Source organism: Monodelphis domestica, chromosome 4, assembly GCF_027887165.1.
Source record: "Monodelphis domestica isolate mMonDom1 chromosome 4, mMonDom1.pri, whole genome shotgun sequence".
Lineage (NCBI taxonomy): Eukaryota > Metazoa > Chordata > Mammalia > Didelphimorphia > Didelphidae > Monodelphis > Monodelphis domestica.
In genome coordinates, this window is record NC_077230.1 from 52,219,182 (window position 1) to 52,247,144 (window position 27,963).

Genomic DNA, 27,963 nt, shown 5'->3' on the forward strand with positions numbered 1-27,963 from the left:
TAAGCTGAATGCTCATTCTCAGACACTCATTTCTGTCTCACACAACTTTGGGCTTGACATCCTATCATATTTTCCTTTGAGTTTATAGATATTTTCAATTTTGAAGTACTTTCCTCTTCTGAGCTTGCATTTTGGTCATCTTTGCTGGTGAAATATTTTTCTAGTGTTGGAATTGTTCTGTCTTTTGTTCATTTTGGGATTATTTTCTCCCTTTGATTTCATCTATATGCTGAAATTTAGCTCTGTTCCTGTGGTGGAGGGAATATTGTCCCATGCTTGTACTATTGTACTATAATGTAGAACTGCTTTTCATCCATCTCTCCTTGTACCCCAACAAAATGAGTCCTCCTTGCTATCTTTCCAACTTGTCTGGGCCAAAAGGACTGCTTCACCATTCTTTCTATTGGATCTGCCACTTGAGGATTCAAGGAGTTTTTGTTCTTCTATGATCTTTTTAGAGGATAGTTGGTTTCTTGCTTCACCATCTTGGCAGCCAGAAGCTAATTTTCCTTGACAAATATTCCTATTGGAGGCAGGAAGGGTATAGAATAGGTCTAATAATAGAAATTAGGTGGTCCAAGAGCATTCAGAATCATAATGCTGGAGCAAGAACAGAAGGTGGTAATAATGATGATGAATGTTTTTTTCCCCCTAAGTTTCCACTTTGAGTTGGGGCTTTTTGAATTTCAAAAATTGGCCCAGGGAGGAAATTAAAATCTATTTAGATTAGAGAAAAAAATAGTTAATGATGGATATCTGCAACTATGATAATCAATAGAGAGAAAGTGCCAGTTTTAAGGAGGATTAAGATAATCTTTTCATAGAATGTGGGATTTTAGCTAGGACTTGAAGTCATTTTTTATGTGCTATAAAGAATCTGAGGTATTTCTTTCTGAAAGGAAAAAGAGATTATTAACTTTTCCTGGGATATTTTTAATATATTTTACTGCCTACAGGCAGTAATATAGACAATATTACATGATATCTCTACTGGTTGTATGATCCATGCCAATTGTACGTTTTAGGCATTAAGGTCTGGCAATCTAGTATTCTGTAACAAACCACCAGTATATAGAATAAGAAGGAAAACAGTGCTGCTGCGTCCTGAGGAAAGCCTATGTATGTAGATCAAATATGAAGCTGATGATTGAAAACAGTGCAGAGTGTCTATGAATTTTAGAAGGTCTTTTTAACCTCTCTGAGCCCTAAATTCTCAACTTGTAAAATAGAGATTCACTTATTTTGAGTCATGTAATGAAAAATAGGCCAATATGTGGAAAACAGTTGAGCGTCTCAGGATAAAGGAGTGATATAAATGCAAACCTGTATGTTTAGTTACTAGGCAGGGTGAAAAGTATTTCCTTTCTCTGGATGATAGAGGGGGCGAGGCAAGCCAGAAAGGAAAAATGGCAGTGTGCTCTATGCTCCCACCAAGAAACAATTTAGTTCTCAGTAACTTTCAGGTTAGTTTTAAATTTTCCTTTTGCAAAAAATAAACTACCAGATGAAAAAAACACAGTGGTTTGTTTAATGCTGACAGATCAAGATTTTTTTTTTTTTTTGACAGATCAAGATTAAGAAAGGCTTTTTTTTTACTAATCAATTATCAGAGTTTCCTTATTGGTAGACAGAGATTATCAAGATTGCTTTGGCAGTTGATCTCCACTATCCTTAAGGTTATTTGCATTCAGTAGTGACAATGAAGCTAGAGAAGGCTTGCTTTGTATAATTCTGTTATCATGGGTCCTTTATTATGTTGTATTCAAGGATATTTCAAAAGAAAATTAACCTTGTCCTCTATGGATAAGAACTTTCTTTCAGACCTTAAGGGCTTTTAACCTGTTGGTTTCTCAAAATTACATGTTTTACCTTTATGATTGTAGCGATGTCAACTGAAATTTTTGAACGGTTTCTTTATCCAAGAACTAGTCATGTCCTGTTAAATTGCAGTGTCAAGTTCATAACTTAAACTATAGTTAAAAGCCAGAAGAATGATTATACTAGAATATGGCTAGGGGAAATAAGGTCCTTTATACTTCATCTAGAATGTGAAACCCTTTGTAGTGGATGACTAGTCTGGATATGTTAGCCAGGATGCTTAACATATCTGTGTAATGTGTATGTTGTGGTGGGAAGGATATTTATCTCTCATTTATTGAGTCAGCTTTATACAAATCTGTTCTGGGAGGTCAGCTCATTGAAGGGGAAATCCAGGCAGCACTTTAATTCACAGGGCATTTGTGATGAAAATGTAGATAGATAGATAGATAGACAGACAGACAGACAGACAGAAAGATAGATAGATAGATAGATAGACAGACAGACAGACAGAAAGATAGATAGATAGATAGATAGATAGATAGATAGATAGATAGATAGATAGATACATAGATAGATAGATACATAGATACATAGATGGATAGATAGATGGACAGATAGACAGATTGATAGATAGACACATAGATAATCTACAGATACTTTGTTGTTATTCAATCATTTTAGTTATGTCCAATTCTTCATCACCCCATTTTCATGTTTTTGGGAAAAGGTACTAGAGTAGTTTACCATTTCCTCCTCAAATTCATTTTATAGACAAGGAACTGAGACAACACAGGGTTAAGCTACTTGCTCAGAACAAATAGCTAGTAAATGTCTGAGGCCAGATTTGAAATCAGGAATCTGAATCTTCCTGATTCCATGCCCAGTGCTCTATAAACTGTGCCACCCAATTGTGGCTATGTGTCAACAGATATATCTCTCTATATGTTTTTCATAATGTACATATATTCTCTCTTTATGTGTCTATATATGTACCTATATATGGATATATGAGTTTATATATCTATATATTAAGGGGTGAAAGGGGTTGTTTATTAAAAAGGTTGGACTGGATTATATTTAAAATAGTGTTGCCAGGAATTTAATTTATCCAAAGAGATTTATTTACAATTTATTTTCAAAATATAGAAAGAGTGAAGTTAGAAAATCAGAGAGAGGATAAGGTAAGATATCTAACCTAAGCACTAAGTAATTTACTCTGACCCCTGGCTTAAACCAGGTAAGGGAATTTACTCCTTAACCAGAGAGGCCTCAGCCCTTGTAGCTGAGGACTTGGGGATGTCTCTCTCAAGAGGTAGGTCTCTCCTGAGGCTAGTTTTTTTAGTAAATATCCAGGAAAGGAGTTAACTCTTTTCACTCACTACATGCCAGTCCAAAGGAAGAGATTTAAGAACAGCCTCACCAGGAACAGGGCCAGGTCCAGTCAGCAGATACTTCTCCAGTCTCCAATTCAGAACTCCAGAAGAAGTCGAAGTCCAAGTTGAATTCCATTCAGGACGTTGCTCCCTTTTAAAGACATTTTCTTTTGCATCACTCCTGTACCTTCCCCTAATTTTATATCTACCAATCACAGTTGAAGCTTTGCTTTAGGACTGCCCAGGAGCAGTCAGTTTAATTCTGATTCGTCACCCACTATTGCACATGTGGGTCACAGACCTCCCCCACTCAAATGTGAATGATGTGTTTATACCTTTGGTGATTAATTCTCAAAATGAGCAGATCTCCCCACAACTGTAAGTAGGGTGTTTATACTTTTGGTGACTAAATCTAAAAATGGTCAGTGGTTACAATTTAATCTTCACAATCAGGGTAGAGTTAATTGATTTCATTTTTACCATCAGGGAGAGTTAAATGTAGTCATCACTATATATATATATATAATATACAATATATTGTATGTGTGTGTGTGTGTGTGTGTGTGTGTGTGTGTGTGTGTGTGCGCGCGCGCGTTATTTCGTTTTGGTCTGGTCCTTTGATTCCTTGATCACAACAGTGTGGGAAAAATCCAGTATGGAAACTTTTCCCATAATGAAGATATGCAAGTTATTTGTTACTTGTATTCTTAGACATTGTCTAGAGATACTGAGAAGTTAGATGATTTCTCTGTGCTCACACACTACCAATATGTGTCAGAAACAACTGAATCCATCAAGACTTGCTCTCTATCTCCTATATAAAAATTCCCCTTAAATACAAACTATTATTTTGTATTAAATTCTATGGTGGGGGAGGGATTAATTATCATCATCTATCATTGTCATCCTCATAAATTCAAAGCAATTGATATTTTAAGCACTTAATATATACCTGGTACTCCTCACCATCAGCATCACCACCACCATTAAAATTATTACTTGTCATATGTAACTAAAAATGCCTTGGTAAAGCCAAAGTTTTAAGTGGAATCAAAAGGCCCTCCATATGGTTATCTGAAATGAACTTAGTCAAAATACATCAATAAAGAAGAATCAAACAAATGACTAAATTATGTGAAGTTTTAATTTTTATGTAAGTGACTATTTATGGTGGCAACTTAAGATGAGGTCACTGACATTAAAAATTAAAGAAAGGTTAACCTCAAGGATCCTGTATTTAATAATCAATGTTGATTATGCAAGGAAATGATGAAAACTATGTAATACATCACTGTAGGTTATAAAGAATAGCATCTATTGAATTACTCATCAGATATGTTTTGTGCGTCGGAATTATATATAAAAAATTTCCTGTATTTTATGGGCTGACAACAAATTTCTGTACTACAAATGTAAGGCCTCAGATATCCTTGAAAACTCTACCAAAAATTATACTTTTACCAGAATATTTTCCCAGACAGAACTTTTACCCACTCTCTTCTAGACCTGACGTTGGTTCATAAAAACTTGAGAAAAATGTTTTATTGATATCTTTTATTTTACATCACTTACATTCCCCCTACATCTCTCTTCTTCTCTCTTCCCTGAGAGTAGTTTCTTGTAACAAAGAATAAAAGGAAAAGAGGAAAAGAATAGTTCTATTAAACCAATCAACATCTAATACACTTTGCTCTGTATCTAGAAACACTCATCTTTACAAATCATTTGGGGGACCTCTCATCATATCCGTTCTTTGTAGCATGGAGTTTTAACAGTCTTATTGGATTTTTTTTTACCTTTCCATTTATATTTTTCTAGTCGTGTATTTTTAAATTTCTGGCTCTACTTTCCTTCTCTTTATATTATGTCATATTTTTCTACCTATTTTCTCTGAATTTATCATGTTCATCATTTCTTATAGTATACTAATTTTCTATTAATCCATGTTTCATAATTTGTTTAGTTAGCCCCCAATTAATAGGTAGCTACTTTATTTCCAATCCTTGGCTACTACAATCTATATCCTCATTAACATTTTGGCATATGAGCATATATAATTTTGGTGTGTATAATTCTTGGCCAATTACCTCCTTGGATTTATACCTATAGGTACAATCTCTAAATCGAAGAGTATGGAGAGTTTAATCACTTTATTTGCATAATTCCAAATTTCTTTCCAGAATACTTGTCTAATTCCCAGGTTCACAAAGAGTTTCTTAATGTTCTTGTCTTTCTATAGTCTCTTTAACATTTCTGGAATTTCCATCTTTTGTCATCTTTGAAGATTTTCTATTTTGCACGAAATCTCAGAAACTGATTTTCAGAGAGTTTTAATGATTTACCCAGTGTCCCATAGCTAGCAAGTTTCAGAGGTGAGATTTAAACACAGGTACTCTAAGTCATGGATCACTGATATTTCTATTTTACAACGATTTTACAGTTTACCCCTCTTCATAACAATCTGAAGAACAGTAAGCATAAAAGAATAATAGCAAGATAGTGACTGGTCCCTAGATAATTTTTATCTGAATTCCATCACATAAAATGAAATAAAAAGGGATATACATTAACAAAATGTTTGGTTTTTTCGAACACTTCACATCCTTACAATTTCATGTAAATCTCACAACCCTCTAGAGAGGTAAGGATTACAGCTATTATTATCTCTCTTTTATAGATGAAGAAACTGAGATTCAGAGACACTATGTATTTTTCTAGGATCACACAGATACAAAATGCCAATATGGCTCTACCACAGATATCATAACTAAGAATATGGACAATTTATTGTTGTTTCGTACTTGTGGCTCATAATAGCAAATTAAAAACTTTCTGACTGCAAGAAAATTTTTAGGATAAACACAATCTGACCGTATTGAAGTGGTTTCTTGCTGCACCTCTCACATGTGTGGAAATGTGTGACAGAATAGGATTCAAAACCAGTTCCATAGGAATAAAAGGAAACAATTCCAATGAGATGAGCAGGTGAACTGGCAGAAAGTGTACCAGACAATGAAGGCTATGTCTGTGGGACTACAGAGAAGCTGTAGGACAGCTGATCAGCTGGGCTTAAAACATTTTTTCTCTATCAGGGGAGATTGTGCAGGTGATGTGATGAAGAAAAAGGAGTTTTGAAAAGAAAGAGGCATTGAGAGGTATGGCTGTAATGGCTAATACCATTGAAAATCCATATACAAATTCAGCAGGGCAAGAATTTGTGTTCATCTGTGGAGGTTCTACAGTTACACTCTATCCAAAGAAATAATAAAACTCTGTGTGTGTGTGTGTGTGTATGCACCCATGTCTTCTCTTTCCAGAAGTTGTTACATTTTTATTCCTACTTGCCTATTTAAAATTCAGTCAGTGAAACACATTGAAACTAATTGAAAAACAATATGTGCAAAGCCAGATATGAATGTGTGGGTAGCTATCATTCCTATCTGCAAATGCTCTACTGAAGTCCTTGCCTCACTGATAAGTAAGTCTCAGGCTGTATGCTGACTGAGCCAGACCATTCTTTTTATTTTGGTGACTGCTCATGCAGATTTGCAGCCTTTTCCTTCTAAGCAGTTCTTTTAAAACAAAGTGTAAAATTCATGTTTAAGTGGAATGCTGCTGGGGGAAACTCTCCCATTTGGTAAAGTGATTTACATTGTCTTCCTATTGTTAATGATTTCTCTCCTACATGCTCTGCCTGGTCACCATGCACTTACAAAGATGGCGCAGGTTATGGTTTTGGACAATGGAAGATTTCATTCTTTTGAAAGATAATTATTTTGAAAGATGGGCTCAAGGAGCTGAGGCACTCCATTTCTTTGAAGGACATTCTGCTCCAGACACGTACAGTTTGCCTGGGTTTAGTCCCAGGGTAGCCTCTTTAATACTCTGTGGCTCCTTAAAATTCTTTATCTAGTGCCCTGGGCAGAAATTTCTTATGGCTTGGGGTTTTAGACCAAGTCTAAGTTTTCTCCACTCAACCTAGAAAAACAAAGAACTACTAAAGTAGTCAACAAAAACAAATCTTTAATAAGGAAAGAGATAGATCCATAATAATTGGCCACTACACAGAGACAAGCAGCAAATACTACAGAGAGTCAAAACCCTGGGACTCCAGGTACAATATCTCAGGAAGAATCATCATGGGAGATGATTCTCCAAAGAATAATAGAATTTGGGCACTTATATACCTTTTGGGGAACTAAGGACAAGGAAGTAGTATTGATTGGCTTTACTATGGCCACAAGGAAGTGAGGAATCCAGGGCTAGATTATCCCGGAGAGTCTGATGCCTAACAATGGATACTAAAGAAAGAGTCCAGCCAAGGGCAGAGCTTCCTGGGAGAGGACTTTGATACTATGGGAGAAACTTCTGACAAAAAGAGTACTTAACATTTGACTGTCTACAAGTCCCACTTAAACTGGGATCATTAAGTACCTAAGTACTTTATGAGTGAATCTGGGACTTCCCTCCAGGTGAGTTATCCTAGATCCAGGGCAAATTTGGGGTTCCCCAAAACTCAGCTGACATTCCAAAGGGGCAGTGAAAAAACAAGTCCATATATAATATGAATGGGGGAGGGAGCAGGCCAGGTATTTATTTCTTCTATATACAAGAAATTCTAAGCATAGAACACAAACATACTTCTGATAAAAACAATTTTAACAAGTGGTAGTCATAAGTTTTGTTATATTTTCCCAGAAGGTTGATGCTTCAGTCTCAATGAAACACAAGATATTTTGCAGCCTTGCTGAGTGAGAATTTTTCATTTTTCTTCTGCTCTGTATTTTCCCTCTCACTGGAAATATCTTCTAGCAATCCATGCCAGCACTCAGTCTCATCATCTTATTGGTGATAAGAATGTTGGAATAGTTACCAATGATTCTTTCCCTTACCCCAGTCAATTCCTACCAAATCACTAAACATCTCAAACTCATGAAGTGGCTTCTAAGGCTAGACATATTCATCTGAGAATTGACTTTCATTCACCTAAGCATGGGAAGGAGTAAACATTAGAGTAGGAGCATTATCAATCACACCTTGAATCAGTCTTTTTACCTACTCAAGACATGGATTTCCACTGCCATGTACTTTGCAGCTCATGACTACTTTTGGTATGGAGGGAAGGGTTGCCTCTCCTCCCCTCCATCACAGGAGAGCTATTTGTGACAGACAAAATACAAGGGATAGTCAGGGAAACATCACTCCCTTTTTGAAAGTTCCACTGAGTTATTGACTCTTCCTGAGGAGTGGTCAATAATGACATTATCTCATCACCTCAAAGCCACAAGCACCCACAGGCTGAGTCATGGAGATGGGGACTGGGAAGCATCCAAGGGTTTTGTCTTTTCCAAAATGTCCAATTGCTGGACTCACCAAAGCAAGGAGAATCAAGGAGGAGGATTTTAGTGATGACTGAGAAAAACACAGAACTATTAAATAATCAAAAATCACTCTTTAATAAAGGGAAAGGGGTTCAATGCAATAGTAAGCCTCGACACAGATCTACGTGCCACACAACTGCACAGAGTCTGAGGACTGAACTCTGGCCACTCTGGACACTGACCCCTAGGAAAGCCAACTGCACTATATTGGACAATTCCAAGCAGCCATTAAAGTTGGGGAGCCTAAATACCTTTCTAGGTGAAACATGGGGGTGGAGGATGAGAGGGATAGTTGATTGACTTTACTATGATAATAAAGAAAAATTTCACACAGGAATAACAGTGAGGGGCTGATGTTTTACAATGGACACAAAAGGGAAAGACCCAAACAAGGACTGGGCCACTTTGGTAAAGGACTTTGGCCTTAGGGGGAGAGACCATTGGAACAAAAGAGATACTTAACATCTTAAAGTCTATTGTTAGTCTAAAACCAATGAAGTAGGACTCTGGGAGGAACTCTCATGTGACAAGGTCAAAATTGGGTTTCTACCTCCAAGCTAAATAAACTGGGGATCACTAAATCTTTCTAGGCTACAAGTTTGGGGACTTCTAGATTCCACATTGACATTAGTATGCAAACCCTATTCAACATCTGATCACAGATTGATTGAATTTGACACCTTGTCATTCATTCATTCTTCTTCCCCACCATCTGCTAAAACATTAATTTGGCTGTGGGGCTTCAGAGTTCCACAGGATAAAGTTTTAACTGTGGGACCCATAAGGTCCCACATTGCTGGTACCTTACTTCATTGAGCTTTAACTTTCTTGGCAGATGCAAGTGTTTCTAGGTGAAAGTTCACAAAACAGAGCAAAGGAATGTAGGTCCCCTTCAGTCAGGAGCCAGATAAATGGATTGGTTGGAAACTCACAAAGGGTGCAAATCCACTCTTCTAGGCTTCATGTTTGACCCTGCAGGAGGAGATGATTGAATATATTTGCTTTTCATCATTGGCTTTGTCACTTGTCTTATCTAATTTACTAACCTACCAAGTCAGAAAAGTTTCTCTGGCTGGACCCTTCACAGCTGAATTACAATGAAGGCTATGATGAATAAGAAAGGGGGGAAAAGGAGGAAGGTGAACCAGGAAAGCTATAGATATAAACCTACTATTATCTTTTGTTTTTCCAGTTCTGTTCCTTAAGTAAATAGGACTCTTTCCATTTGGGGAATCTCCTATAATGAAGTAACTCAATGACTTAATTAAATGCTTACTACTCCATTTCCCCCCAGTTTCAAAATCTTAGTGTCATTGCATTTCCAAATCAGAAGTGACTTTAGAGATCACTTAGTCCAAGTATTTTTTATTTTTACAGCAGAGGGAATTGAGATACAGAGAGGGTGTAGAGAAAGTATTCCTACTCTAAATCATAAGATCTTAGGTTCAAATCTCAGACCTTTCATTTACTAGCAGTGGCACCTTTGGGAAGTAACTTTACCCACTGGATCCCAGTTCCTTTATCTATAAATTGTATTTGTTGGACTTGAAATCTCAAATTTGTTGGTCTTGACAAAACAAAGGATTACTCAAAGTCTTAGTGCACTTTTAAACTTAGATAGCTTTATTGGGTTAGAACTAGAGGTCCACTCACTGTCTTCCCAGGTCTCTCTTTGCTGTCCTGCCCCTCTGGAACTAAAAAAACAAAAACAAACAAACAAACAAACAAACAAAAAACAAACAAACTTGAATTCTAGGACTATTTCTGCCACTGACTGGATTGACACTGTCATTTTAAACTTAAATAGCTTAAAACAAGGCAGCCAGGTGGTACAGAGTATCCTGTGTGGATATCTGGAGTGCCATATCTGAAGTCGGGAAGATTAATCTTCCTGAATCTGGCCTTAGAAACTTACTAACAGTTGTGGGAGTGAAGAGGTGCATACTGGGGTTCAGGAAGGATACCTTTCTGCAAGAATGCAAGACTCCAAAACTTAGCTTAAAAATAAAAGGAGAAATTTATTAATTTAGAAAGTAATGTTGAGAATGGCCAGGAGGATAGTATAGGTGGAACAGCAAGATGGGAAGCTGCTCCTTGGGAAGACAGCATAGATGGAAAGGCTGTAACCCTGGGAGGACAGCATGGGAGGAAAAGCTGTTCCCCAGATGACATCAATTCTGGGGATTTTATACTCTTTAAAACATGCTATGCCATGGTGTGGATGTGACTCTAGAGTGGTAAACCCTCAGGCATTCAGTCAGGGGTTTGGTTATCTGACTGGGGTCTGTCTGGAGACATAGGGAATGACCCTCATAAAAGATTCTTTGGTTTTAGGGAACAGACCGATGTCTGAGATACAGCCTGATAAAACTGAGGTGTAGCCTGGAGGTGCATCTCTCTGTCCATCTTAAATCTAAAGGAGGATCAAAAGAGGACAATCATGTCAGGGTCCTAATAGGGTCATTAGATATTTTAGGCTAGGGAGTCAGGAGGATGTAAGGGAGCAAAAGAATTTCACTGATAATAGTTTGCCTGAGTTTCTGGGGGTACAATGCCCATGTCACTAATACCCAGGGAAAGTCACTAAACTGTTTGCCTCAGTTTCTTCATTTATAAAATGAGCTGGAGAAGAAAATAGCAAATCACTCCATTACCTTTGCCAGGAAATCCCCAGATAGGATCAATCAAAAAATGACTGAACAACAATGAGCTTAAAACTCTATTAAGGCTTTGGGGACTGTATTCTATAATTGTATTCTGCAATTCTTTAATTCTCTGTAACTTCTCTTGTGTCAACATGGAAATATAGAAATCCCCAGTAGTTTAAAGGTAGAAACCCCAGGTTTTGACCTTGTCACAGGAGAGTTTTCCCCCTGAGGGAAGGTCCCACTTCACCAGGCAATAGAAATCAACTCCAGCTTTGACACAGTAGGTATCACATCAGTTTTGCAAGCTGAAGGTCTGGAGTTCATTCCTCAAAAGGAGGATGTGATATACTGGGAGAAGCTTCTGGAGACAAAAGAGCTACCACCTCCCCACCTGAAGTGGATGTCTATTGTCTGGTGAAGTGGGACCTTCCCTCAGGGGGAAACCTCTCCTGTGACAAGGTCAAAACCTGGGGTTTCTACCTTTAAACTAAGTAAACTAGGGATTTCTATATTTCCATGTTGACTCTAGTGACTACTAGCTAATCATTGGCAGAACTGGAACAGAATTCAAATCTCCTGACTTCTATTTGTAGAAGTACAACATTGTAAACAATCTTTAATAAGAGTCAGGAGACCCCTATGTCTAATCTCAGGCTACTGTGACGTTACCTTAGGCAAGTCTTCTCATTGACCCGGATCTTATTTTCCTCTTCTCTTTAAATAAGGGAACTGATTATATTAGACCAGTAGTTCTCAACATTTTTGCTCTCAAACCACTTAAAAGTTACTTAAGACCCTCTAAAATACTTTTGTTTATCTGAGTTATACTAGATATTTGCCATATCAGAAATTAAAATATTTTATTATAATGATGAAAAGTTTTGACCTTTTTGATCCCTTTCATTGATCTTGGAACCATCCTTTGAGAACCACTGAATTAGATTGTCTCTAAGGTCCTTCCAGTTTTGATTTCCAAAGGGTCATGGGCTCATAGATCTAGAACTGCAACGAATAGATGGATGGATGGATGGATGGATGGGATGAATGAATGGGTGGGTAGATGAAAAAGCATTTTAAATGTCCACTATGTGCTAAGTTCTAGGAAGTAATGATGGCAGTGATTTGATTATTACAATGTTCCCAGAGCAAAAGGGTAAAAAGCCTTAGCATGGTACATTACAGTTTATCTAGTTGAACCCTTTCTGCTAAGGAGTTTAAATGACTTTCCAGAAGTCATGTAGATATGAAACATCAGAGATGCTAACTGAATCTAAGTCCTCAGACTCTGGAGCTAGTGCCCTATGACTTGATTTACTGTTCTGAAACATGATTCTAGTGGTGACTATACTTGATTTATAAGTTTTCACACCTGCTCTTAAGAGCCCATTCTATTCCTACTAGTATCATATAGGGCTAGACACTTACAAGGTTCTCACAGGACACTTACTACAAGCAATTCAGATTGTTAATGCAATTTGTTCTCTCTTGGACTTTGGTTTGCAAATTGAAAACTTACTTCAGTGACACCTGGCCACCAGAGGGTACTGTGCAACCAGCCAGCTGGTTCTCCCCAATGGTGTTCCCTAGAGAGGTAAAAGGCATAGTCTGTATTCCCATCTGTGTTTTGATGATTCTTGATATTCTTAATCTTACAACTGTGTTCTCAGTCACTCAGGGTGTTCAGATTAGACTTCTTTTTAGCAACTTTTAAATGAGAATAAGCCTTGCATTCTTCCTAGAAACTAGAGGTTGGGAGAAAGCTAAGGGCTTAGAGTTAGTGTATATCAATCCTTAAAATGAATACAAATGTCCTCTCTTGTATTTGGGGAAACTTGTGTATCCAAAAATGAGCAAAGTCAGCACCTGTCCTAGATAAAATTGTTTTTCTTTTCCTATGAAGTTTGTCTTTGGTAACTCCCTACATGTGTGCAAATTCCACCTCTGATAACGAATACCCAAGTAATCTTAAGCAAATTATCAAATTTCCCTAAACATCTTTTCCTTAACTACATTAGAGGAGTTTAAGCTTCAGAATCTCTGAGATCCTTTCTCGTTCCAGATCTATGAACCTCCTTCGAAGTCTCTGACACAGATGCTCCTAAGAATAGGGAAGGGCATAGAACTGCTCTCTAGGATGGCTCTCTCCTTAACCTAGTGGCATGTAGTCATTGACCATCCTGTCAGTTTCCTCTAAGCCCAAGATATTTGGAAACTTAGTGTACAAGATGTCCCCAAAACACACAATAGAGGCTCACATGGAATGCTTCCCAAAGTCATCATGAGGAAACTAAGGCTTCAAAGAAACAGGTTGTTCAGGATTAGAGATGTTAGATGTATGTGGCAGGATTTTAACTTGAGTTTTTCTGATCCCAAGACCCAAACTCCATGACACCATCTAGCTGGCCTCATAGGAAAAACACTTGAGGTAATAGGCACACAGCTAATGCTTAGTGATTGGTGAATAAGACTTTATTTTTTTTACCCTAAAACTAGTTGTTTCTGCTTTTTCCCTTGGTACTACTTTTTTAGTCTGAGCAGGTTCCTAGGTCTGCTGAAATTGAGTAAATTGCCTACAGACTGGTCTTCTCAGGAACTTTCACATTCAGCTGCTGTTTTGGTATAATTGTATTGAAATTGCCTTTTTTCAGCCCCCAAGCTCCTGCAATTCCATTGTCCTCTTTTATTTGGTTGCCTTGGTGGCCTTTGTGGGAGTTCACTTGGTTTCTGATTAAAACCCCATGACATCAAACAAAATCTAGGCTGAAAGAAAACTGAATAACCCAGGATAATATAATATCATTTGAAGGATCTAAAAACACTTACTTTAGCCCTTAGCTACTTTTCAACCTCATCCCCATCCCCTCCCATATCAGACCTTTCCTTAGCCTCCAGCTCTTACTGTCACTACAATTACTTTTAAATTGTATATATATGTGTGTGTGTGTGTGTGTGTGTGTATGTATATGCACATATATGGTATTAATATATATACAATGTTCCTTACATGAAATGTAAGCTTCGGGACTTCAGGGATACCCTCAATTTGTCTTTCTAGTCTCATCACTTCTGCTAGTACCTCACCTATAGCCCAGATGTGCTTAATAAATCCCAATTGATTGATTGGTTACACTTGAAGCAAGAAATAAAAATATAATGTATGGCAAATCATTAGTAATCAGATAATAGAGGTAGGGTAGATCGAAAATAGATTTCCCAATAAAATGTTTGGAAGATTTTCTTTGGTATAAAGCTACATAGGATAATTTCAGTACTTAGGATTATAGATTGTTTCCTGGGAGCGCAAAGAATTTATAGTAAATCTCCCAAGTTCTAGGAAAGTTGCTGAAGTAGCTTGACCCTTAAATATTTAAAGTGTCTTCAAAGTCAGAGTGGCCCAGGTGGCTTGTATGTGATTGGTTGATTGATCTATTAAGGAAAATTGCACTAATTTTCCCCAACCCAACAGTTTAAAGGTTTATAATGTAAGAAGCAATTTTCCCCATGATTAGCTTTGAACTCCATGCTTTTTGGTAACTTTATTTAAATTGGTATTTTAGTTGTTGAGCTTATATGGAATCTAGTTTAACCTCTCCATAGGGAATCTATACCACAAATTTAACATGCATCTATTATGTAAATTATGCACTCAGGGAAAAAATATTTTATCTATGTCAGGCACAAATGGACAGTTAATAAATGACTTTTGATTAGAGGAAAAATAGTTGCTTTCAACAATAAGTTTGGAAATACCATGTTTTCAAAGATTGAGAAAAATGCAATACAATAATATTATGCAAGTGCAAACTATTAGGACAGCAAGTTTTAAGAAATCCAGCCCAGTACAGATGAGGAAACTAAGTCTTAAATTGTATAGATGAGATGACAAAGTCACAGAGCTGGTAAAAAAGAATTATAACAACAAACATATTGTAATATATATGACTATAGATAGGCCATAATTAGATTTGAGAGGTTCTTGGCAGATCCCCTTGTGTGAAAATATATTATTTGTCATTAAAGTTTCCTGGAATTTCACCATTATGATACTCTCCCTCTCTCTCTGTCTCTGTCTCTCTCTCAAGAGATCTCAGTTCTTCCAGAGTATGATTTTTAAATGACAATAAATTAATCATGTAGGAGAAAATATGATATCTAGTAAAGCCAAAAATACCAGTATTTGCCACTTTCGAAGAGAATATGACAAGTAGTTTGGACAGAGTTCTGAATTAATAGGGTATAAAATAGGTGACTGATAATAGAAACAGAATGTCTGTGTGATCAGACATACAAAGCAAGGAAATTTTGGTAGGTAGGAGATAAAATGAGATAGAGATTCAGACAAAGAGACAGAACCTATGAATGATATTTGTTATATATTGGTCAATCATACTGTATGGAGTTGCAGAATTGATTGTGTTGTGGGTAAGGAAGAAGGAAGAATTACCTGGGACAAAATTTAAGCAAAAGAATTCAGTTATGAAGATCTGATGATTTGGGGTAGCATTCCATGTTTGCCCTTTTTGTGTTTATTTCTAGGGACATTTTATGCTGTTTCCAAATGTCTGGGACATAGAGAGAACTGATAGGATGGTCAATAACCATGTGTCACATAGTCAAGGACAGATCCATCCTGGAGAGTAACTTCTATGTCCTTTCCTATTATTAGGAGTGTCTGTGTGATAGGCTGCAAGGGAAAATCATAGATCTGAAGATGGAAGGTACCTCATAGGCTGTGTAGCTCAAATCCTTCATTAAAGTTAAGGAAAATATGTCTTGGGAGGTTTTATGATTTGCTTAAAATTACTTGGATATTTAGGTATCAGGGGTAGGATTTGAACCCATGTAGGGAATTATTAGAGGCAAATTTTATTTAAAAAAAAATTCCCTTGGACAGGCATTGGGTTTTGTTCATGGTTTGTATATACAAGTTTCCCCAAATACAACCATATATGAAAAATTCTACCTATCTATCTAATCTATTGTAATAAATTGAAACACTATAAGTCTGTCAGTCATGTTCTAAGTGTACCTTGCAGACATTAAATCACTAGGATTGTGTAATGCTGGTGTGATATTTGCTGCATTAAACAAAGTCTCAAAATAAATATTTGATTAATTTCCAGTGAATGACTCATTGCATCCTTAGGGGGAAAAAATGGTTTACTCTTCCACTGAGAGTCTAGGAAATTTGACCCTGCTCCCTATGCATGAACATACTTCAGAATTCTGTACAGGTCTGTCTCCTAGTCTCTTCCTACACTATTTGTGGGTGACTTCATTTATAAACATCTATAATCTCAGCTATCATCTCTACCTCAGACAACTCTTAGATCTATCTATGCATCTCTAGTCTTGTACTTGAGCTCTAGTCCTACAGCAACAAATCAGAATCAGATATTTCTAATTAGAAGTCCCATAGATATCTCAAATGCAAAATATCTCAAGCAGAATGTTACCTTTCCTCTAAAACTCTCCCTTATTTCTAACTTCCCTTTTTCTGTTGAGTAATATCATCTTTTTACTTAACTAGGTTCACAACCTTAGACTCATCTTTAAATCTTCACTCTTCTTTACTCATCATATCCAATAAGTTCTGAAGTACTGGTTCAATTTCTGCCATATTCTTGCATCATATCTTCTATCAGTCCCCTTCCCTATACTCATATAATGACTACCATAGTTTAGGTCCTCATCACCTCTTACCTGAACTACTGCAATAGTCACGTAGTATTCAAAATCTCATATTCTCTTCTTTCTAATTCATCTGCCTGCAGTCTGGTACTCTTAAAACTCACGCCTGACCATGTCTCTCCCCTGCTCTCTTAATTCCATTGATTCTCATCTCCAAGATTTGACGTGTAAAACTCTTGAAGCTTGTGTTGGGGAAGGAGTAGGCATTGAACAAGTATTTGTGGAATTGGATGAAAAGAGTCCTTGATTTTAAGTCAGAATTTGACTATGCCATTTACTACTCGGGTCACCTTGAACAAGCCACTTAACCTCTCTAGGACTCAGTTTCCTCTTTGAAGAAATGAAGAGATGGGACTCAAGACATGAAAGGTCCTTTATAGTTTTAATTCTAGGAGTCTATGATTTCCTTCTTTGTTCCTATAAAGTATGACCTAGAACCTTTCTCCATACTCTGTATGCTCTCACATTTCAACTCTGCTAGATCACAACCTTTTGGCTACTAGATGGTTCCATGGCGCATAGAACAGAGGGCTTGGAGTCAGGAAGATTTGAGTTCAAATTCTGCCTCAGACATTTCCCAGCTATGTGACACCCAAGTCACAGTTGCATCCATTAAATGAGGAGAATAACACTTATACCAGAGTGTTGAATGAGATAACGTTTGTAAATAGCTTAGTAAAGTTCCTGGTATATTATAGGCATTGAATAAATTCTAATTCTTGTTTTCTTTTTTATTCATCCATATCATCACTTAAGCAGAGGTCATTACATGATAAACACTTAAGCAATAGTCACTGAGGGGGAAGCTAATGACTCAGTGGATTGAGAGCCAAGTCTAGTGACAGTAGGTCCTGGGTTCAAATTTGGCCTCAGACCCTTCCCAGCTGTGTGACCCTGGCAAGTCACTCAATCCCCATTGCCTAGCTCTTACTGCTCTTCTGCCTTGGAACCTATACACAGTATTGATTCTAAGATGGAAGGTAAGGTGTGTTTGTTTTTTTTTAATGGTCACTGACAGTGAATAACTAGAAAAGTCACTCCAAAACACAGATTTTGGCAGTCACTGTGATACTTCTTTGGATAGGTCATTTTTTCCCTCAAGTCAAGCAATCAGTCTTTATATATACCTCATTTCTATTCACAAAATCTCTGTGGGCAGGTGGAAGTAGTAATATTCCCAGTTTGCAGATTAAGAAATAAAGATAAAAGGTGATAGAACTTTTCCCAAATCAAACTGACACAGTAGCATTTTCCAACTATGTGCTCTCTTCATACAGCTATAATTTCTTGTACAATTTTGAGTTATTTTTATTATATATGAATGCCTCGGAATAAAGAAATAAAGTAACAAAAGGAAAATTACATTAAGAGTATAATTCTATTTTTGACTTTTATTGACTGGCCTCTTTTCCTTTCTCTATCCATAAACTTCTTCTTAGATTGGTAATATTCTTAGATCTCAAAAATATGCCAGCACATAGAGATATAAAGACTTACCTATTTTGGATAAAAATTCAAACCATGAAATGATTATCTCACAGCTTTTATAGCCAGTCATATTTTATCTCTGCTTCAGTTTAATAAGATACACTTACCTCACAGAGGTGATATGAGGCTTAGTTTATATTGCCTAAGATCTTAGTCTTTAAAATAAAAATGCTAAACCTTTATTATTATTATTATTTTTAAAATATTCAAAGGAGCAAGTGATTCAATTATGGTTCAGATTTTTCTCAACTTGATGCTATCCTGACCTATTTAAATATTTAAAATATCCTTGGACTCTAACGTGCATCCTTTTGGAAATAAAATGAAAATATTATTTTGGACAAGACTAAAGAACTGGGAGACTTTCACAGTGAGTATTTGCTGGAGGATCTTGCTGTGCAGAGTTAGATCCTGCACCTCCCTGGGCAGCATTTATTAGACTCACACTGCGAGAGGAGCTGACTCTTGCTGCTAAACTGAAGGCTGAAGATATCAACTTTAGGCTTTCCTGCAGTCACAGTTAGTGCAGTGGCTGAGAAATGGGATTTTGGTCTTAGGAATGCATGACTCAGGTTGGTAATAGAATGTGGCACAGTTTGGTGTATGTGCCTGATAGACTTTCATGCTCTAACCAGACTTCCTTCATTTGTTTCATTATGTAAGTATTGAAGGTCTTCAGGCAGAAAATTCAAGCCGGGAAAGCTTTGCAAGTTTTTGTTTTAAGAGAAATTCTCACGTTAGAATGGCTCACATCATTTTTTATCCACTTTACTTTGTAATTTTAATAATAATAGTTTATAAGGATGGTGGCTTTGTGGATAAGAAACTGAATTCAATTATGTTAGAAGAGCATAAATGAGGATTAATCAATAATTTCAAAACTTGGAAATATAGCACACAAGTATTAAGTGTCCAGTAGGGAAAAAACAACCAAAAAAGTGACTGTCAAACCACTTTCCAGAATTCTCATGTTTAATAAAAATATAATCATAGTTTTTTGAAGGTTTGATGTTATTACTTTTCAAATGGCTTGCAAAGGAAATGTTCTGTCAGGGTTGACAATACAGTTGAACTATTCGACTGTGTTCTTTTTTTAAAATTCTGTCTTTGAACTACACCTACTCTTTTTCATTTATTTTTTTTTTTAATTCCCTGAGGATGACAGTGACCATTTCAGTTAATTACGACTGATGTGTTTTTTCCTTTCTGAAATGTAGGCTCTGGGCTCTTTAGTATCCCTCTGAGAGCAGTATAAATGAAAAGAAGATACTGTGTCTGTCTGCAACTATCACAGAGAAAGTGGACTTGCTTCCAAGGAGAAAAGCAGTCTTTTTTTTCCTTTTTTAAACATTTTTAACTCTTGAGGCAGCCTCTTGTGGATGAATGATTAGAATAAGCATCTACTAAGTACTTGCTACATGCCAGGCATTGTGCTAACCACTTTACTAATATTATCACATTTGATTTTATATTTTTGAAATAAGAAGGCATTGAATTAACTGAGTCACAGGTGGCATATATTTCATTTTTTTCTCTTCAACTAGCAAGAATAGTACTAAATACAAATGCCTTTTACTACAGTGTGAAATATTTTTAAGTCAATGGCAATATTTGCTAATTTTCTAGTTAAGAAAATTGATCTCAATGGTGATTTCAAAGAGACTCAGATATGTGTAAATACAGTTGTGATTCTTGAAACAGAAATTTCTTATCCTCAAGTGAATATAAAACTGTAATATATTCTTCCTGGCTAGACGGGGTTATTCTTCAGTCATTTCAGGATTATTCCTTTCTGAATTAATTTAGGAGACACTGCTTAATGCTGAGGGGGAAGTCATGACATTTAGACATTTTGAGTTTAGAGGATTTGATTACCAAATCTATATTTCTTCAAAAATCATCTTAATAAGGCTTACATAGTTTTACTTTTGCCTTAATTTCTATCTTTCTTTTGTTTTAGGGAACAGCCTTTAAGAGCTGGAAAATGAAAGCTCCAATTCCACACTTGATTCTATTATATGCTACATTCACTCAGAGCCTGAAGGTTGTGACCAAAAGAGGTTCAGGTAAGTCAAATTGTACGATGCCCCCCCTGTAATGGGAGCCTTTCTTGGAATCATGTAGTGATACATGCATGGTGATGATAGGAATGTGCATTATTATGCTAATGGTAATTCCTTTGTATACAAGACTTTTCTGAGGATGTGAAACTAAAGCTTGTAAAGTGGCATCTTGTGAATGTTTCTCATTTGGGGAATATTCTTTAAGTGTGGAATGAGCTACTTACAGCTCATAGAAAAATAAATTGTCAGCATTAATGTGACTTTATTGGAATACAGTAGTATACATGAGAATTTTATGATGATGATGAATCCTATATATTTATGAATCCTATACTTTAAGAATATTTTTTTTTGTGATTCCTGTAAAGAGTACTTGTTTAAAAATACAATTATATACCATATTATTTGGAATATGATAATATTCACAGTATTTTAAAAATCTATCTAGCCTGATTTTTTAGAGTCTTATATTAAAAAAGTTTTTTTTATTATCTTAAAAAGGTTTAGTATTCAACTAATTTATATAAATTAAGTATTTAAAATAAGAATTAAGTTGTTAACAAATGCAATTGGAAATAATATCCTACATAATTTAGTAAATAGCTACACATAGAATTAGTGTAAAATGAAAGTACAAAAGTTGAACATTTAATGTAAAATTTTAAAATTTAAGGAACATATCTAAGGAAGATTCTCTTTAGTGTTGAAAAGACTCCTTATTATACAGTAACCAACCCTAACAAATTGAACTTAGAGAATCAGAAATATTAACAATTTTAAATTCAATAATTTTTAAGTAGATGAGCATTCTCAGTTAGGATTCTATGAGGGACCAAATGATAACTAACAATTGATTTACTGTTAAGTGTTTTTGTACATTTGTTTGTTCTCCTGTATATCCTATAAGAACTTCATGGAACCATATTCATTAACATGCTGTGTATGGGAGAGTATAGAGTGGCTCTTTAACTGGAGAAGATACTAATTGAAAATTTACTGGACTCCTGAAAAGTAATAAAAGAATTTCAAAGCTTTTAATAATGTTGACAATCTATTTTTGTGTTACTCTCTTTGCTTTTTTTTTCCTACACAAGAAATTTATAGAAATGAAAATAACTCATTCTATATAGAAGTGCAATTGATATATATTACAGGATTGCTTTGGTGTATATATGGAAGGAGGTTGTAATCATACTTAATTTTCTCAGTTGGAATTTAGTGTTCTGTTTGCATACATGAAAATATGTTGTGTTTTCAATAAAAATTCATTAATGTTCTAATGAAAACCAAGTCTCCGTTGATGACTTCATTTCTGATTTGTGCAATATTTTAGGCTACGATTGAAGAACATATAGCTAGAATTTATTAAGGGACAAAAGAGGTGTGTTGGATTTGGATTCAAAGACTTTGCATTGAATCCGAATGTTTACCTGTTACCTTCAAATTTTGTGAGCTAGGCCAGATAACTTATACTCTCTTGACTTCAGGTCCTCAATTATAAAGTGAGGAGGGTCTAGGTGGCCTCTGTTTTTATTTTGAGCTTTCAGTCTCTGATCTTATAACTAAAAATATGGACATTTTTATTTTATATACATATTTCTTATCCCAAACCTTGGAGCACTCAACGAACTACCAGAAATTCATTTTTTTTTTTAAGGATACAGACATAATTATAGGAGGAATGCTGATAAATAATGCCCCTGAATGTGAAGGAAGTTTCCCAGGCATGTTTTCTCTAATGTAAGAAAATATGTGACAAAGATATTTTCAATATTCTTTAAACTTAATACATGATAAATTCAAGTTATTTAATAACATGCATGTATACATTTGCAATTTTTTTTGTACTTCTTGCAGTTTAATTTTACTGCTTGGGACTAGGCAACTGTTGTGCCTAACAACCTAACAACCCTCTTTGGAAAATAGGAGTTTGATAAGTCAGATTACTATTTTCAGCTCAAGAAGGTGTACTTTTAAAATAATTAATATTGTTTTGATTTCCCTGAGGACCAGATAAAAATTGCACTAGATACAGAAGAAATAACTTGACTGGCATCGATGACCTGGGTTCAAATCCTAAGTCTGCTACTTTGGGCCTTAGTTTCCATCAAGATGCATTCAAGGTTTAAATCAATGATTCTAGTTCCCTTCTTTTAATCTTGGGGTTTCCTATTTTGAACCCATTTCTCCTATTTCCTGATGTACCTTATCTCTAGAAAATTTGGTAGTTGAATTGAAGATAATCATTATTGATCTCTGTAGGTTAAGGCATAGGAATACTTTTGGAAAGACTTGACAGACTCACTTTAAGAGATTAATGATGCTATCTTCTTGTAATATCCTATATGTAAAAATCAGTGACACCCATGCAATAGAACACACATAGACACTATACAATATTACAATAATATCATTAACCAAAAGCTACTACCACCACCACCAGCAACAACAATTTTTAATGTATAGTATTGCTTATCAGTTCTGGAGGCTATAAAATGACTTTTCTTCCCATCATTTGGTAGGGTTTTTTAAGTTTTAACCTTATATTTCTGGGTTTTCTAGGATCAAATTATGAAACATAATCCCCAAACCTCATTCCATTCAAAGTTGTATGTCTGTTAATAATATCATTGCATTTTATTTCATTATGACTATTGGGATCTTCATCTTCAGTATTCTCAGTAACAAAGAATATTTTAAATGTGATGTAGTATGTCTTATAAGTTTATACCAATTAAAAGTCTGTCAGTTTGATATTTTCATAATAATATTCCTAGAAGAATAAAGGTTTTGCTTTAGATTTTAAACATATGGTTACTTCATAGACAATAAGAATTAGATATTTGTTATTCATTAACAGTTCTAATTTGAAACAATAGGAGATCTCTGTACACATGTTGGGGATGCTTTTCTATTTGTCACATTGGATTACTCCCCCGTTGCTATTAATTTAAGAAACAAATTAGAAATGTAATAGAGCAGTTATAGCTTTTATGGTCTTCTTGATGGAGGTATTAAAGGGGAGAAAAAACCATGAGGGTTTCAAAATCTCTTCAGTAGTCCATATGTTTATGAAATATTTGATGATTGAATAAGGTATTATTGTTCTCTAATTGCATCATTTAAATTTTTTATTTTATTTTATTTAGAATTATTTTATTAGAAATAAAACCTTGGACATTATCCATGGAGATATTTTTAGGATTCTTATTGAATAGATTTTTGAACACTTGAAAGAAGAGGGAAAGACTGACCATACAAGTATGGAAAACAGAATAATCATTATTTGTAAAATGTTCTAATAGAATAGCATATAAGGAAAATGTGTGTTTGGTAATATGTATATCTTTAAAAATTACTGTAACTGCACATATTGTTTTAAATATCTTATAGCCTTTTAAATTTTCTTAAAAATGCAAATATATTTTGTATCATATCATCTTTATTTCTGAATATGTTCTTCCCCATCTCCTATCCAGGTATTTATTAAGTTATGCAATGGATGTGCAAAAGAGAAAAAAAATTGGTGTTCCCAAGGACCTCACAATTTAATATGGAAGTAAAAAGGCAAACAGCTATATATAAACAAGATACATATAGCATAAATTGTAGATAACCAAGAAAGGAAAGACATTAGTATTAATTGGACTGGAGAAAGACTTCTTCAAGTTAAGATTTTTACTGAGACTTGATGGAAGCAATATAATCAAAGAGGCAGAGGTGAGGGCAAGAATTCTAAGCCAGAGAGAGAATTGTAGGGGAATGGAGTTGTTGGGGAACTTCAAGTGTACTTGAATTTCAGAATACAGACAGAGATTTAAAGTGAGTGAAAACTGGAAAGATAGGAGGCGAATAGATTGTGAAGGATATTAGATGCAAAACAAAGGATTTTGTATTTGATCCTAGAGGCAAAATAGAGTAATTTGAATTGATTAAATGGGGATGGAATGAGGGGTGGGAGTTATGTGATACAAGATGAGATCATCTGATTAACTGAGTTTAATTTGACAGCTATTGGGAGGAGACTAGTGTGGAGAAAGGACACACCACCGTATATTGCAATAATCCACCTGTGAGGTTATGAGGTTTTGCATATTGATTATGGCAGTTATTAAAGGAGAGAATGAACCATTTTTGAGATATTATGAAGTGAAAATAAACCAGACTTGGGAATAAATTAGGTCTCAAAAAAGAGCGAGGAGTTCAGGATGAAACCTAAGTTGTGAGTCTGAGAGATAGTGCTGGGATGGGGTCATAAAAGCTAGTAATAAGAACATTCAGAAGAGGACAAATTTGGAGAGAAAGATAATGAATTCAGTTTTGGTCATCTTGAGTTTAATATGTTTGCAAGATAAACCATTCAAATTGTCCAAAAGATATTTGAAGATGCATGACTGGAGGACCGAAGAGATGTTAGAGTTAGTTTCTCCTATCTATGAGTAGATTAGAGAATGCTCAAAATGCCAATGATATTTAAAACTCTGGGAGTTGAGATTACTAAGTAAAACAGTATACAGAAAGAAGAAAAGGTGGTTCAGGAAAGAGATCTGAGGGAAACCCATAATTAGCAGGCCTCCCCTGGAGAAAGATCCTCAAAGAAGGAGACAAAATGTTCAGAGAGATAGGAAGAGAATCACAATAGAGCAGTGTCACAGAAACCTAGACAGAAGAGAGTATCAAGGAAAAGAGAAGTATTGTTAGCAATATTGTCAAAGACTGCTTGGAGGCCAAGTAGGATATGGACTGAGGAAAAGCCATTAAATTTGGCAATTAAGAGATCATTAGTAATTTTGAAGGGAAGAATTTCAGTTGAATGAAGAGGTCAGAAGCCAGACTGCAGAAAGATAAGCAGACAGTGAAAGGAAATGGAGACATCAATTATTGACAGCCTTTTCAAGAGTTCACAACCCACAAAAGGGATGGGACTTGGCTGGCAGGGGTGGATGGTTCAAATAGAAGCTATTTGAGGATAGGGGAAGGGAGAAATGGATATGCTTGTAGGCAGTAGGAAAGGAACCAGTACATAGAGATTGAAGATAAGTGGGATCACTTGTGCATGTAAAGGTTTCTGTCCTGAAAAGAAAAACAAAGAGAGAGACTGCCTCTTCATATAAGATAGGGGTGAAGAAGAACTGAGTTTCAGAAGGCAACTAAGTGATGGGGTAAAGGAGCACTTGGTGAATGGTCTCTTTTTTCAATGAAATGTGAAACTAGGTTCTCAAGGGGAGGTATAGTTTATTGAGGAGATATGAAAAAGTTATTGTATCCATCTGTTTAGTGAGTCAGTCAGTTAGGGAGGCATAAAAGGACTGCCTTTATAGTGAGGGCCTTGTTGAAATTATGTAGCAAAAATGTATAAGACCTAGTCATCAGGATTTCCTGATTTTTTTTTCCACCTTGGTCAGCAGCATATGAGTAGGAGCAATGGGAACAGATGGTAGAAGTAGTATGAGGAAGAAGCTTTTCAGGACAATATTGGCAATAGAGTAAAAAGGCATATTAATTTAAAGTAGAGAATGATGTAGAGTTGAAATGATTCACCAAACATTATCAAGATGGGAAAAGGAAGAGAATGTAGCTAGTGTACCAATAATAATTTAGGAGAGAGCTGACAGTTCAGGAGATTGGAGGTCATGATAAGAATGAAGAAAGGTTTGAATTGGGGGCAGCTGGGTAGCTCAGTGGATTGAGAACCAGACCTAGAGACGGGAGGTCCTAGGTTCAAATCTGGCCTCAGACACTTCCTTAGCTGTGTGACCCTGGGCAAGTCACTTGACCCCCATTGCCTAGCCCTTACCACTCTTCTGCCTTGGAGCCAATGCACAGTGTTGAATCTAAGACAGAAGGTAAAGGTTTTTTTTTTTTTTTAAAGAAAGGTTTGAATTGTGAAGCAAAGAAAGATGTAGAGTTACAACAGATTATTTTGTGATTAGATAGAGGAATTTCAGCCTAACCATGGAATTGGTGTATTTGAGTGACAGCAAGATCTGCATATGACCATCCCTGAGAGTATCTGAGGTAGGATGGAGAAATATGGCAAAGGATATGAGTAAGTTTGAGGAACTGAGAAGTTAGAATGTTTGAGAGAAGAGAATTAACATGGATGTTGGTATTCTCTATTATGGAGACAGGAGATGAGTAGGAGAAAAAGACTGTGAGCCAGGCACTGTTTATTGCGGAAAGTAAGAATATATCCTGGAGATTAGCAGATGACAGCTACTAGAATTTTGATGGTTATGGTTTGGAACGAACATCAAGGGCTGAAAAAGCCATCCCTTTTAGGAGAGTAAAAAAGAAAATGTTAAAAATATATATATTTTGGCAGAACCAAGGAACACATCAGATGAATCTGACAGTATTTGTAATTTCACACAATCATAATCCCTAATCTTTGTAAAGGAAGAAGGGAGTAATTGCATATATTTTAACTTGGTTTTTTAAAATTAGGCAAGTTAACTTATTCTGGTTTATGTTATTTCTGAAAAGTAAGGATCCTTACTCTAGGGATTCACATGCAGTCTTACATGTATTTAAATTAATAATTTATTTGGGAGATTGAAAATGAACATTTGGTGAGGAAAATATATGAAATGATGAAGAGGGAAGTAGGAAGAACCAAGTGAACAACATAAACAATGAAAACAATGATGTAAAAATGAAATTATATCAAATGACAGCTGGAATCATTACAATGATTAAGCTTGATTTCCTGAGAAGAGATAGTGAAACTTTCCTGGCCATATCCTCACTATATTTCCTATACCTTTTTCTTCCCTTTCCCTATACAACCTTATATTTGGCTCCTAGGTCTTTCTTTCTCCCTTTCCTCCCCACCCCTAAATACATAAGCGTTGGACTTTTCTGGCTCAATTCCAGGCCACCAAACCACTTCTTGGCCATCTCCTTACCATGCCTATATTATGGATATTATCTTCTTATTTCCTTTCCCCCCCATCCCAACTCTGGATTATTCCCATGAATTTCTTACCATTTCTTTTCCAAAACCAGGTCTCCATGCCATTTTCTGACAATCTGTATACCCATTCTGTATTTGAAGCTCTCTTTTATATACTGTCTTCCCTCATTAGAATATAAGTTCCTTGAAGGAAAGGTCTATCTTGTTTTCTTTCTTGTTCACTTGTAAGGTGACAACCACATAGTAAATACTTAACAAATTCTCTCTCTCTCTCTCTCTCTCTCTCTCTCTCTCTCTCTCTCTCTCTCTCTCTCTCTCTCTCTCATTTCAGTAGGATAAACCTACTTTATCAAATGATATCAAAACAATATGCAGTTTGATGATATGAGGATATGGAGAAGGTTGTATTAAGTGAATGACTTGTGTACAAAATAAAAGATATCAATGAATTTTTAAAAACTGCATAATTAGAAGCTAGTTTCTTAATCATTACAAGAAATCATAGTGTCCTATGAATATCATTTAACTATTAAGTCCATTTTGTAATTTCTAGATAGGTAATGAGACCAAATAAATTAAAAC

The 27,963-nt window shown here is 35.7% G+C and overlaps 1 protein-coding gene across 1 annotated transcript in view; it reads left to right on the forward strand.

Moving 5' to 3' along the window:
• IL1RAPL1 (interleukin 1 receptor accessory protein like 1) overlaps nucleotides 1-27,963 on the forward strand; it is a 1,590,341-nt gene that overhangs the window by 246,636 nt on the left and 1,315,742 nt on the right. Inside the window, exon 2 of the mRNA XM_001362537.4 lies at nucleotides 20,363-20,468. Coding sequence (XP_001362574.3) covers nucleotides 20,387-20,468 — 82 coding nt within the window. The 5' untranslated portion in view covers nucleotides 20,363-20,386. The remainder of the gene's footprint in view (nucleotides 1-20,362; nucleotides 20,469-27,963) is intronic.